The sequence below is a fragment of the Sarcophilus harrisii genome, chromosome 3 (assembly GCF_902635505.1).
Source record: "Sarcophilus harrisii chromosome 3, mSarHar1.11, whole genome shotgun sequence".
NCBI classification, from domain to species: Eukaryota; Metazoa; Chordata; class Mammalia; order Dasyuromorphia; family Dasyuridae; genus Sarcophilus; species Sarcophilus harrisii.
In genome coordinates this window covers 566800380-566814772 of record NC_045428.1, presented here as the reverse complement: position 1 = coordinate 566814772, position 14393 = coordinate 566800380, and the positions used below count along the sequence as shown (strand labels likewise).

Below are 14393 nucleotides of genomic sequence, written 5' to 3'. Positions count from 1 at the left end.
AGAAACATAAATATATCTTTTCCTGTCGTGGGCCTCTAATTCTCCAGACTTTCCTGTTTGACCAATTTGCTCCTACAATTTCCCTTTTTTCTTTACTGAGCAGTAGAATATCTGAATTGGAAGAATCTCTAAAACTTTACATTTGGGAGGGACAACCGTAGAGGGTCACAGATAGTGCGGAACCCTGGGTGAGGTATGAGACCCTTTAGTCCAGTAAAAGAAACCCTGCTGACAGCGTCTGGTTCGGCTCCCCATCTCCCATAAGGGCTCTCAGGCTTTCTGAGAAGTTAGGGGGCGTGACAACCTGTGTTGTGATTGAAGCAGAGTGATACCAAGCGGCAAAGAGTCATCTACACACAATAGCAAGTTGTTTATGTGGTCCCGCATGTGCAGTAGAAACCGACCTGGATCTCTCCAGTCTGAACTCAGATCATTGAACAAACAAATCTTTATTAGCAGTTACACCATTTGGATGTCCTGATCCAACATCGAGGTTGTAAACCCTAATTTTCGATATGGGTTCTCAAATAGGATTCCACATGAGTCCCCCCTCTTCCTTCCTCTTCTTAGACCATGGACTCAGGCTGTGACCCTACAGTGAGCTTGTCCGGACATTACAGACAACAAAATGCAGAATATCAGAATTATCAAAGTTGGAGAAGACCTTAGGATATAGACTTCTCAGATCTGAGAAGGCCCCTAGAATATAGATTGTCAGAGCTGGGAGGGCCCTTAGAACTCAGGATGTCAGGGCTGGGAGGGCCCTTAGAACCCAGGATGTCAGAGCTGGGAGGGCCCTTAGAACCCAGGAGGTTAGAGCTGGGAGGGCCATTAGAACCCAGGAGGTCAGAGCTAGAAATCACCTAGTCTAGTCTCCTCATTTTACAGACGGGGAAAGTGAGGTCACTCAGTACTTTCCACTTGGTCTATTGGTTCCGAGCTCTCATTGAACACCTCTAAGGTGACTGGCTTTTACAGCTAAGCCATGACTTTAGGGTCCTCCTGTGTGGCTTCAGGCAGCACAGTCACAACCAGGTCTCTCTGCTCTGCCTGCTCCAAGCCTCCTGGAGCTTCCTGGGAGCATTGATACTGCACTGGCCCTACAATGTTTCCACAGGTACGTGTCTCTTACTATGGGAAGAATGGGAGCCAAGCCCTTGGCCAGGCCCTGCTGCATCTCACTGCCATTGGTAAGTAGCCCAGAGTCACTTGCTCTTTGCCTCTTTGTTTCCCTGCCTCCATGATTATTCTGTTGGGACATCCCGCAAACTTCCACAAAGCACATGATCTAGAATCTCTTGTGCTTCAGATCTCAGGTTTGCTCTAGACTTGCTCTGTAATATTCAGAAAGATGCTCAGTTTCCTGACCTTCCAAGCAGATCCTGTCCTCTCTGCTCTTTCCACCTCCCATTGAGGTATGGCATGGATCAGTAGGATCTTGCTGGTGAGAGTATTAGGCTCCTACAAGAAGAAGGATGTTATTTGATTTCTCCTTGTTAATGGAAACTGAAGAGTTTATCGATTCATAGCACTTTGGAGCTAGAGGTCCCTTAGAACACAGAATGTCAAAGTTGGGAAAGCCTGTAGAACATGGAATGTTAGAGTTGGGAGAGTCCTTAGAATATGAAATATCAGCGCTGAAAGGAGCCTTAGAACATGGAATGTCAGAGCTGAGAGGGGCCCTAGATTAGAAGACAAAATGTGAGAAGAAAAAAAAGTACCTTAGAAGGTAAAATGTTAGAACTGGAGAATTTTGAACATAGAATATTACAAGTAGAAGGGACCTTACCTTAGAATATAGGATGTCAGCGTTTGGAGGAACTTTAGAACATAGAGACTGGAAGAGCTTAGAACATATTGTAGAATGATAAGGGAATCTTAGAACACAGCATGTCAGAGTCAAAAGGATCTTGAGTATATGGAATGTTATAATTGGAAGATCTTGGAGATCACTCATCAAATATGCTCATTTTACAGTTGAGGAAATTGAGTCCCAGTGGAGAAAATTATTTGCTCAAAATCAAATTACATGTTGACAAATCTCTGATTTGTCTTGCTCCCACAGAGCATGGTTACAGTTCTTATAGAAGATTTGGCCATGGTGGGGAAAGTGTTCGGCATCTTAGGCGTTCGATCTTTCCACCTGCCCCAACCACTAAGTAAAATGACTCACAGAATAGGGTTCTACCAGGTTTCCAAGACACAGACCATATTGCCTTCTGGGAGAGGCGCGCTCTGGCAATGCATAGTGTGAACTATGGAGTGTCAAGGCAGGGCAGAAAATGTGACTGTTTAGGATGCCATTGTACCAGGGACCTCTGCTTAGAGCCTCCAGGGAGGCTAATGGTCACTTTGCTGTGTGATTTTTCAGAAGTGTCTCTGGATGTTGACACGGGCCGTACTGGGACAATAAAGAGGAACAAAGATGACAAGGTAAACTTTTCCAAGTATTACCCTGATCTGGGAAAACTCTAGCAAATTCTCAGAGATTTTGGTAGGGACAATAAATCTCTATCTACCAGGGCCTGGGCACTGGAATTTCTGGAATCAGTTATTTTCACCCTCCCTGCATCTGATCCCCAAGATCAAATGAGATAATATTTGTAAACTGCTCAGCACAGTGTCTGGTACACAGTAGGTGCTTAATAAATGTTCCTTTTCCTTCCCTTTCCTACCTTTCCCATCTATTCCCTTTCTTTCCCTTTTAAAAATGGAGCAGAGATAGATAGAAAAGTGAGGATTAATACTACTAAAGAGGTGGGAAAAGTGATTCCAAGAAAGATCCCATGTGGTTGGGTCAGTAACCTCATTGGAAAAGTCTAGTATGATTCCTGCTAATTTGAGAAAGGTAGAATTGCTGAGATCTACATTTAACTCCTATTTAACTAGATTGAGAAAAGGGAGTAGGTGCCATTATTATCCCCCTTTTACAGGTGAGGAAACTGAGGCAGATCGAGGTGAAGTACATACAGCTGGAAACTATCTGAGGTTGAACTTCTTGATTCCAGGTCTAGAACTTCATTCACTGTCCCACTGGTTACCTAGCTAGCTACAGGGCCCAGGGCTCAGTAGGGAGAGGATAGTTTGGCTATAGCCAAACTCATGAGATTCCCTCTGGGGTACTGGGTACAATTATGGACACCACACCCTTCCACTCCTTCATTTTATAATTGTATAATCCAGTGTCTCATTCTCCTCCATCTGCATGTGCCCTTGCTTTAAGCAAACCCAATATGGGAAAATCCAAGATTCAAAGGCAGTTAGATCTCACTACTGACCCTTGCCTGGACCAGTGAGGACATCTTTCCTTGGCCCTTTTCCATTTATTCTGCCCCCATGAACTTCCATATCCAATAAGTTGACAATTCTTCTTATGTCAATGAAAAAAACATGATTATTTATAAATAATTTCATTAGTAATTATTATTAATTCAGAGATTACTTGTTATTAATATTATTATTCATAATAACTTAAAAGACATAATTACACTGACCAATGCAATGACCAACCCTAATCCCAGAGGACGTTTGAGGAAGTATACTCTCCATCCCTTGTTAGAGAAGACATGGATTCAGGGTGTAGAAAGAGACATATTTTTAGACTTAGTTACTCTGGGAATTTATTTTACCTGACTATGAATATTTGCTACAAAAGTAAGTATTGCTTTTCTTTTTTTTCAGCAGTGGAGGGAGGTAGTTAGGAAAAAAGAAAATAAATCATTGTTAATCCAAATTTCTTTTTTTTAACTTAGCATCTATATAGTGATTTATGGTCTGCAAAGTACTTTATATATATATATATATATATATATATATATATATATATATATATATATCATCTGATTCTCAGAACAATCCTGGAATATAGGTGTTCTTATTAAATTATTATTATAATTATATATAAGCAAAGTTATGTGACTTGCCTAGGTTCACACAGCTAATAAATGTCTTAAGGCAGGATTTGAACCCAAGTTTGAGTCTTGAGTTCTAGCCACTACACCAAAGCTCCTTAAACTGTGGGTCAGGGCTCCATATGGGCTTGTATAACTGAATGTGGGGCTAGTGAAATATTTGGCAACAGTAAAAAAAAAAAATCAAATATTTGTTAAGATTTAATTCTTTATGTAAAAACAAACAGGGACAGGTAGATGGTGCAGTGGATACATCAGCCCTGAAGTCAGGAGGACCTGAGTTCAAATTCAGCCTCAGACACTTAACATTTCCTGGCTGTGTGACCTGGGCAAGTCACTTAACCCCAATTGCCTCAGCAAAATAAATAAATAAATAAATACATCCATTTCATTAGTATGAAGATATGTATTTATCATTTATTAAAGATAGATATATATCTTCATACTAATGAAATGGATGTATTTATTTATTTTTTATACTTTTAATAAATAATAAAAGTATATGTGTACTGAAGAATTGTTTTAAACTAAACTTAATGAATTTATTATCAGGAAATGTTTGATTTTATATACCTATATACCCAAGATCAATTTAAAATTTAATAAAATTAATATCTAACAATTATTAATTAATTAATAATTAACACTAATATTTAATAAAATAAAAATTAAAAACTAAATTTAAAAATTAAAAACTAAAAAAATTTAAATTAAAAATTTCTGAGGAGAAAAGGGGTTGCAACTGGAAAAAATTTAAGAAGTCCTGTGCTACACTACCTAGTTCCTACTCTGCTGTAGTGAGTGCCATAAGAGGATCCCTGCCCCCAAAGACTTTATATTCTAATAAGGAAGATGATATAGTTTTTCTTTTGAAGGTGGGAAGGAGATGGGTGGGGTGAGTGGGTGGAAACGTTGGTGGCAGCTAGGAGTTTTCCAGGAAGTGTTGTGGTGACCTGGTTCCAGGCAAAATTGGGTGCCAGCTTAACCATTTAATTAAAATCCAGAGTCCAGGGGCAATGAGTTGTGGGAGGAGGATGGGGGTGAGAGTGGCGCTGGCCAGAGAGATCTTACCTTCTTCATCTCTCCCTCCTTTGACCCTTCCTCTCCATCCCCCATCCCCCAATCCGACCACCACAATTTATGTCTCCCCTAGACTTTTGCTGTAGCCTTCCCTTGGTCTCTCTGCCTCCCCTCTTCCCCTTCTCCAATCCTTTCGAGTCGTGTTTGATAAGAATCCATCTAAAGTGTTTATTCAAACTATGACTCCCTGTTGCTTTGAGGACGCAATAAAAACTCCTTTGCCAAATGCTGGAGGACCTTCAGAAGCTGCCCCCTCTCTTCCTCTCCAAGCTCAGGGGTACTCCATGCTCTACTCAAAATACACCATGGTCTTTTCTCATAGTGCCCACTGTCTGCTTGCCTGAAATGCTCTCTCCCCTCAGCGCAGACTCACCTGCGCTTCAAAGCCCGGTTTTGGTGACTTTCCCATGAAGCCTTCCGCCCCTCAGCCGAAAGCCCTTTCCCCTCCTCACAGAACACTTTGTCCCTATTCCCGCCTTTGTTTGGTCACTCTTTGTCTTTTATTTTCCTCCCCCCGTGACAATATCTTACTTCCTCCTTGAGGGTAGGGATCTTATAATTTTTGTCTAATTATTCCCAGGGCCGAATACAGAGCTTTGTGCCTGATAGGCTCTGATTAAATGGTCCTTGAGTGGGATTTAATTTCTTTGGCTGCAGAAAACATGGAGCTGGGGTCCAGAAGGCCGTGGGGCAATCCTTTTGGTGAACTGCGACAGGGATAGTCACCTCCCTGGGGGGGTCGACTACTCTCATAGTCGCTTGTATTCCCTGGCAGGTAAGTGGGGGGGTGGGAGCCCTCTTAGTCCAGGCAGGATAAGGGGGAGATCCTGTAGACCACGCCCTGTTATTGGCAGGAGAGGGGAGGGGAGGGTTCCAAGAGACCTCCTCAAGCTTTGCATCTTCGCAGACCTGCAGGATATGTCCAAGATGGTGCTCTGGACCAACGGCCCCGATAAGATCTTCGACAACCACAAGCTTGTCCTGCACGTGTCACACAATGACTCAGACAAAGTGAGGGTATTCCATGCCCAAGGTGAGGAAGAAGTCACCCAGCACGGTCCTGCTGGCCTAGATCAATGGGCCAGTCTGTTATCTGTGTGCAGATATGGCCCGGAAGGAAAGCTTCCCTTTTAGCTCTCCTTTCTCTTTCTCTACTTCTCTTCTTCCTTCTCTCCTTCCTTCCTTCCCTTCCTCCCTTCCCTGCCTTCCTTCCTTCTCTCTTTCCCTCCCTCCCTTCCTTCCTTCCTTCCTTCCTTCCTTCCTTCCTTCCTTCCTTCCTTCCTTCCTTCCTTCCTTCCTTCCTTCCTTCCCTCCCTTCTCTCCCTCCCTCCTTTCCTTCCTCCTCTATCTTTCCTTTTTTCCTCCCTCCTTCCCTTCTTCTTTCCCTCTCTTGTTTCCCTCCCTCCCTCCCTCCTCCCTCTATCCTTCCTTCTTTTCCTTTCTTCCTCCTTTCCTTCCTTCCCTCCTTCCTTCCTTCCTTCATTCCCTCCTTCCCTCCTTCCTTCCATTCCTCCCTACTTCCTTCCTTACTTCCCTCCCTACCTTTCTTCCTTCCTTCCTTTCCTACCTTCCTTTTTCCTTCCTTCCTTCCCTCCCTTCCTTCTTCTTTCCCTCTCTCCCTCCTTCCTTCTTTCCTTTATTTCCCCTTTCCCTCTTTTCTCCTTCCCTTCCTCTTTCTTTCCTTCCCTCCCTCCTTCTTTCCCCCTTCTCTCTCTCCTTTCCTTTCCCCTGCCTTTCTCCCTAAGTACTGCTTGAGATCCCACAGTGCATAATCTTATTTCTAGAGAACAAATGATAGGCCATGTAGACAGCTCACTTACTCTCTGCATCAGCCTTCTCTTGTTGCCATTCCTGCTTTGACCAGAATCTGCTTAATCGTACTTTCCTGCTGTGACTGGGACTTCAACCAGGTAACTTTTCGAGATAACTCACCTTCCTGCCCCCAGGAAAGATCCTTTTACTCCCTGATTTTCTCCCAGGTGGGAACCGTGTTTCTGACTACAAGAGGGTCCTGGGACCTGACAAATTGTCATACAGCGTGGATCGGGGCCCTGGTGAACAGGAGATCACCTTCTATGTGGAGGGCCTTGCCTTCCCTGATGCTGATTTCTTTGGACTGGTCTCCTTCGACATCACCCTGATGGACACAGATGGAGTATGGCTTGGCAAGGAGGCGGGCATCCTTGGGCAAGGAGGCGGGCACCCTCCAAGGCTGGAGAGGCTGATGGGGAGCTAAGGGGGATGGCCGTGGCTTCCCAAGGAGAACCTGGGAGCTGTTGGTTGGCCAACAAAGGGAGATTTGTTTAAGGATGGGTGGGTAGATAGGGGAGCTTGTGTGCACATGTGTGTGTGTGACATACACGCATGGAATCCAAGATACTCCGAATTTCACTGGGAATCCAATTATGAGCTAGGTAGCTTTGGGACTGAGAATCCTGGCACTAGAAGTCTGAAGTCCAGTTTCCAGCTGAGTAGTCAGGACGTTGCATCTGTTCCCACAGCTCCTCGAAACCCCGATTTTCACAGACACGGTGGTGTTCCGAGTGGCCCCCTGGATCATGACCCCTAATACCCAGACACCCCTGGATGTTTACGTGTGCAGGTGAGGCGACCCCTTCCTTTCCTAGAACTCTGGGTTTCTTCTCTACTTCTGCCCTTGGGTGTGATCTGGAGGGAAGCAAAGTGCAGCATCTCCCACTGCCTTTCAAACATCTGGAGTTGGATGGACACCAAAATTCAGCTTGTCATCTTTCTCCCTCAGTCCTCCTGCAGAGGGTATCACCCCCTCCCCAGCCCCTCAAGCTCCCAACCTGGGAGTCATCTTAAAGTGAAAGGGTTGGACTACACGGGTTCTAAGATTTTATAGAGCCAAATTCCTTGGGAGACTGTCAGTCTGGCCAGGAGAGTCTCTCAAGCACACAGAGGGTGCATTTATCAGGAGATGGGGATGCCATGGGGTTGAAAGCAGGAGAGCTATGCAATTCTATAAGCATTTATTAAGCACCTACTTGTCCTGGTGGCATTTTACTCCCTCCCCACTTCTGAGATTACCGGAGAGGAATCATCTAAAGCAAGTTCTAGGGATGGGGTAGAGCCTGATCGCCATGATTAGGAGGATCAAGGACACAGAGAGAAAGGAAGGAAATGAACATTTATACAGCACCATATGATGTCATTTGATTCCTGCAGCACCTTGCGAGGGAGCTCTGTTATTCCTCCCATTTTTATAGTGGAGGAAACTGAGGCAAGCAGTGGTGAAATGAGCCGCTGGATTTAAATTCAGGTGTTCCTTAATCCAGGCTCAGTGGTCTGTCCACTGCTATTCTAGCTGCCTCCGATAGTGGCTGGTAATATGTGTCTAGCTTGAAGCTGGTTTGGATCCTGTGAGTACGGAAGGAGAAGCAGGAGAATGGAGAGGGAATGGAGCTGTCGGGGGAGGCTGGGAATTCTCATCTGGAGTTAGATTTTTGGGTATGATCATTTTGGGGGGAGGCTAAAGTTTCTAATCTCCAACAGAGTAAATGCCAATATGGAACTAAATAAATGTGAAAAGTATTTATTAAGCACCTACTGTGTGCTAAGCATCGGGAATAGGAAGAAAAACAAGCACAAAACACTCCCTCTTTTTTATTGTTGACAGCTTGTAAAGAGATGAGTGTTAGAAGATAATTTGAGGAAGCCTGAGCAGGCAGTCATAGCCAAGGGGATTCAAGGGAGGCTTCTTTTAGAAAGTAAAACATGATTAGAACCTTCCATGAATTGAGGGGTTTTCAGAAATAAAAAATTCAGAAATACTGGATATTCCCAGTATGGGGAAAGGCAAGGAGGTTCCAGGGGGGCTGTCAGGTTGGGGAGATAGCAAGGACTGTACTGTGAAGGATTTTAAATGCTTATCTAATGAATTTAGAGATAATAGGGAAGGACTGAAATTTCTTTAGCAAGGTAGTGACTGGTCAGGGATGTGTGTTGGGAAGATTTTTATGGATGGATGATAGGTAAAGGAGAGGAGATACTAGAAGTAAAGGATTGTGGGCAAGTGTCAAATTATCAATACTAAAGTCCCTGCTAAATCGGGAGTCATAAAATGGATAGAACTGGAAGGAACATAAGATCATTTTTCTTAAAATGGGACCACAGGATAGATGAATTTCAGAAGGTTTATGAACTTGGGGGGGGGAATCCATTTTTATTTTTCATAAACCTTTTCCTAAATTAAGCATTTCTTCCAATTATTCAAAAATATTCTTCTAATCACAGAGGATGAGAAGAAATGAATGGATTGTCATTTATGCCATTGGTGGAAATATTCACAAGAATGAAAACATAGCTTCATCAAAAGTATCCAAGTATCAAATTAAGTATATATTGTCAAATAAAATGATAGCTAAAACCTTAAAAAAAAATTCTTCTAAGAAGGGGGCCATAGGCTTCTCCCAGACTTCCATAGGGTCCATGACACAGCAAAGGTTAAGAACCCCTGCTCTTCAGTTAACAGATGGGGAAACTGAGGCCAACAGAAGGGGAGCAATTTGCATGAGAATCCCAGAAGCAGTTCATGTGTGGGAGGTTGGTTGCTTCTGTTGAAAGAAGGGGGGCAGGCTTCAGATTAACTCCAAACAAAGCCTCCGGCCCTCTTCAGAGGGACAAGAGAGGGAGCCTGGGCAGCCTCTCTCGGGAAGTCTGAAAGAATGGAAAACAAAAGGAGCTCCCTAACACAGGAGCTGGTGCTTGGGCCTTTGGTTCTGGCAGAAGATGAGTCAGCCAGTGCTTCTGAGTCTCATTCCCTGGTTCTGGTCTCAATGTCTGTTTGGACTGAGCCCAATCATTTCCTTTGCTTCCCTGAGTCACAGTCCCTGCCTCCAGCCTGGAGAATAAGATTTAGCTGGGGAGCCTGTTTGTAGGCTCAGCAGGGCTGACTATCAGAAGTCCTTCCCAGATCACTGTAAGAGGTTAGAGCTTAAGGCAAAACTGTCATGTCAGACATGAAGGGAGTGATCACACAGGTTGGTTCGGTCTTTGGCAGCCAAGAGCCCTGGCTTCCACTTTTGTCATTGGCTTCCTGTTTGACCTTGAAAATCACTTCCTTTCCTGACCTCAGGACAATCATCTTTAAATATGAGGAAATTCCCTTCCAACTCCAATAGCCTGTATTCTACTTTCCCTCCCTTCTATTTTCTAAAGTTTCTTTTAGTTCTTAATCTTTTTTTTTTTAACAAATGCAGAAAATGACAAATGACAGCCCTTATTTATGCTATATCTCACAAAGCAGAGCCATGGAAAACTTTTAAAATAATTTTTTTCAAATTTAAAAAATGAATTTAAATATATATATATTTCCAAAACCATAAACTAGTATCAATCACATTGGAGAAATATTAGAATTGTTTCCCATGCAACTGTAAAGCAAGGATGCCTCACTTTTTCATTACTTTTGAAATGATCCTATAACTGTTAGAAATGGTAATTGGTTTTATAAATAAAGTTTTTATGTATATTTTATGATTTATTAAATTACAAACACTCTGAGGGCAAGAACTATCTCCCTCCAAAGTCTACAATGTCTTGCATAGAATAAGTGTTTAATAAATGCTTCTTGAATGAATGATTGAAACTTGGGACTCTCCTCTAATGCATATATAAACTTAGATACAACATTATAACATGGACATTGATTCCATTATATCTTATGTTCAAAATGTTTTATCTTTAATGTTCTATGTTCTAAGACCCCTCCAAGCTTTGAAATTTTATCTTCTAAGGGTCCTCTCAACTCTGACATTTCATGTTCTATGGCATTCTATGTTCTCAGCTTCTTTCCGCCCTTTGACATCCTGTGTTCTAAGGGCCCTCCCAGCTTTGACATCCTGGGTTCTAAGGGTCTTTCCCAGCTCTGACATCCTGGGTTTTAAGGGCCCTCCCAGCTCTGACCTCCTGGGTTCTAAGGGTCCTCCCAGCTCTGACCTCCTGGGTTCTAAGGCCTCTCCCAGCTCTGACATCCTGGGTTCTAAGGGCTCTCCCAACTCTGACATCCTGGGTTTTAAGGCTCTTCTGAGTTCTGACAGTCTGTGTTCTAAGGTTCCTCCCACCTCTGACAGTCTATGATTCCATAGGCTATGGTTTTTATCCACAAGCCATTGATGGAACAACTGGACAACTTTCCCTTTTTATACAACAAACCTCATCCTTGCCCCTATGCCTTGGACCTCTTGCTTCTGATTTGTGTCTGGCCTTCTCCTTGCCCCGAGTAGGTTAACAACTGGAAGATCCTTTTTGGGGTGGATCTGGTAGCCAAATATGACAAGAGTTTAATTAATAAAGTCTTTCATTTGACATTTCTTTCTTCTCGGCCCATTCTCAGTCTTGTGGAACGAGAATCATTCCAAGCTGAATTTCTTGATGCTATGACCTACTTGACATTGAAGGCTAAGTGTCAACTGATCATCTGTCCATTGGTGGATAACCGAAATGATCGCTGGATCCAGGTAATCTGGATGGGAGGATAAATCACAGGGAGCAGCCCATGACAGAAGGGTGTGTGTGTGTGTGTGTGTGTGTGTGTGTGTGAGAGAGAGAGAGAGAGAGAGAGAGAAAGAGAGAGAGAGAGAGAGAGAGAGAGACAGAGAGACAGAGAGAGAGACAGAGAGATAGAGAGAGAGAGACAGAGACAGAAAGACAGAGAGACAAAGAGAGACAGAGAGAGACAGAGAGACAGAGAGAGAGACAGAGAGAGAGACAGAGAGGGAGACAGAGACAGAGACAGAGAGGGAGACAGAGAGGGAGAGACCAAAGCTGGATCTTTGAGACTTTTTCCTAACATTGATTGAACTTGCAAACATTTGACTTTTGGGGACTTGACCCAGCCAGCTAAGGGTGGGGTAGGGGAGGGATGGAGGAGGATAGTTCCAACCCTATATGACTTCTATGGGAAAAGTAAGATGTATGGTCTCAAAACATGCCCTTGTCTTCCCCAAATGGCTTTTGTTAAGCTAGTGTGAGAGGGGAGAGTTGGTACAATGGATGGAGGGCCAGCCTTGGAGTCAGAGCACCATGGATACAAGTACCTCCAAGTGTCCTTGTAGTTACCTCCTGAGTAAGTCGCAGTTTCTGATTCCGTGGATGGAAAGAGTTCCTACATAGGGAATTTCTATACTGGTAAAATTGTTGGTCTGGGTATTCCTCCCCCACCCCCTTCCCCAAAGAAAGTTGGGGTTCAGGGCTTCTGAGGCCAGTGGGTCAATGGGAACTGTGTTGTTTCCATCCCTCACCCCCTTGCCTTGCTCTACTCTGATCCACAAGTCCCAACTCTGACCCCGTTCGTTGCCTTTAGATTGCAGAGTTCTCCCTCAACCTGTGTCCGCACAAAGTCAGGCTCCCCCCGACTGCTTTTTATCCCACATCCTGAGCCCCAGCCAGAGATCCTCCCACCTTCCCTTCATATACTATAATGGAAAAAGCACTGGGAGATCTGGGTTCAAGTCTAGTCTCTAAAACCTCCTCATCTGTCAAATGAGCTCAAGAAGGAAATGGCAAAGCACTCAGTATCTCTGCCAAGAAAACCCCAATGGGGCCATGATTGAAGCGACTCAGCAGCGAGCAACAAGCTGGGTGACCCTCGGCAGATCCCCACCCCTCCAACTTCCCTCTGAAGGCAAGCGCTGTAATGCTTTTGTCTTGGTATTGCCAGGACTAATAGAAGCAGCGTGGCGATGAGGAGAGCATGATGTCCCTTCCCCAGCCATTTACTAGCCACGTGATTCTTGATCCATTACCTAGCCTCAATATGCCTACTAAGTCTTGAGTTCCTAATTCTCGAGAAAATCACAATTTCATTAAATATTTCAGGTATCTCCAGGCTCTAGCACAATATCCTACACATAAGTGATTGATCAGTGTTTGTTGAACTGGTTTGAATCTGTTAAATAGGAATGATACAACAGCACAATGGCAAGATTTGGTTTGTTGTTGCTGTTATTCAGTTGTGTCTGTCTCTTCGTGACTATTTGGGGTTTTTTTTTGACAAAGATAATGGACTGGCTTGCCATTTCCTTCTCCAGCTCATTTGATAGATGGGAAAACCAAGGCAAATAGGGTGAAGTGACTTGGCTAGGGTCACACAGTTAGTAATAGTCTGAGGCTGGATTTGAACTCAGAGAAAGAAGTCTTCCTGACTCCAAGCAACCTATCCACTGGACCACCTAGCTGACTCAGAACCTGGGCTCAAATTCTTTTTTTTTAAACCAATTAATTTTTTTACCATTTTTTTTTTACCAATTATTGCCAATGTGATCCTTAAGCACTTTTAAGTTTTACTTAAAACTCTTTAAGTTTTCTTAACTGTAAAATATGAGACTTGGAACAGACAAGCTCTTGGGTCCCTTCCAACTCTTGATCTAGGATCCCATCATAATCTTCCAACTTCAGAAAGATCTTGTGAGAAAAGTGTTTTGTAACCTCAAAGCATTCTAGAAATGGGAGTGATTTCACTGGGTCAGTGATCCAGAATTGGAAGGGCCCTTAGAGAACCTCTCGTCCAATGCACCCATTCTATTGATGAAGGAACTGAAACCCATTGAGTTGAAGGAGCTTGTTCAAAGTTGCACAGGTAATAATTGACAGAGGTAGGATTTGAACTCAAGTCCCCTGACTTCAGTGCTTTTCCCACTACACCATAACATCTATCTGACCATGGTGTGGCTGTAATTGGATTTGTTCCTGCCTCCTACTTCCTCAGGATGAATTGGAGTTTGGCTACATAGAAGCACCTCACAAAGCTTTCCCGGTTGTCTTTGATTCTCCTCGGAACAGAGGGCTGAAGGAATTTCCCTTTAAGAGGATCCTGGTATGTGGCAGGGGTCCTAACCCACCCGGATGATTGAGGTATTCCATGATGCATGTTCCAGGGGTGGAGGCTCAATGCAAGAGTGGAGGCTCACTGCAGGGACGGAGACTCAGCAGAGGCACAGAAGACTCTGCAGTTTCTCCCCTTTGTTCCTTGTCCCGTTTCCTTCCCCTGACTGCCCTCCCTCTCTCCCCAGGGCCCTGACTTTGGTTATGTGACCCGAGAGCCTGCGCATGGTGGTGTCTCCAGTCTTGACTCCTTTGGAAACCTGGATGTCAGCCCACCTGTCACTGTCCAGGGGAAGGAGTACCCACTGGGCAGAATCCTCATTGGGAGCAGCTTCCCCAAGTAAGGGGGTGGCCATGGGGCGGAATGAGGAGGGAGGGGGATAAAGGGTGGGACTACCCATAACTCTCTCCAACAGCACCAAACCCTAAGACAGGATAATCAAGCTAAACAGAGAATGGTAGAAATCTAAAGCTGTGAGGGACCTTAATGGTTATCTAGACCAACTCAGATGCTCAGATGAGGAAACTGAGGCGCAAACTGACCTTGCCAGGTCA

At 44.0% G+C, this 14393-nt stretch overlaps 1 protein-coding gene across 1 annotated transcript in view; it reads left to right on the top strand.

Moving 5' to 3' along the window:
* LOC100923766 (protein-arginine deiminase type-1) overlaps window positions 1–14393 on the top strand; it is a 52532-nt gene that overhangs the window by 24167 nt on the left and 13972 nt on the right. The window contains exons 3-11 of the mRNA XM_031962756.1: window positions 1118–1190; window positions 2372–2433; window positions 5649–5766; window positions 5899–6024; window positions 6971–7146; window positions 7493–7593; window positions 11350–11473; window positions 13723–13830; window positions 14027–14178. Of these exons, the coding sequence (XP_031818616.1) occupies window positions 1118–1190; window positions 2372–2433; window positions 5649–5766; window positions 5899–6024; window positions 6971–7146; window positions 7493–7593; window positions 11350–11473; window positions 13723–13830; window positions 14027–14178 (1040 nt within the window). The remainder of the gene's footprint in view (window positions 1–1117; window positions 1191–2371; window positions 2434–5648; window positions 5767–5898; window positions 6025–6970; window positions 7147–7492; window positions 7594–11349; window positions 11474–13722; window positions 13831–14026; window positions 14179–14393) is intronic.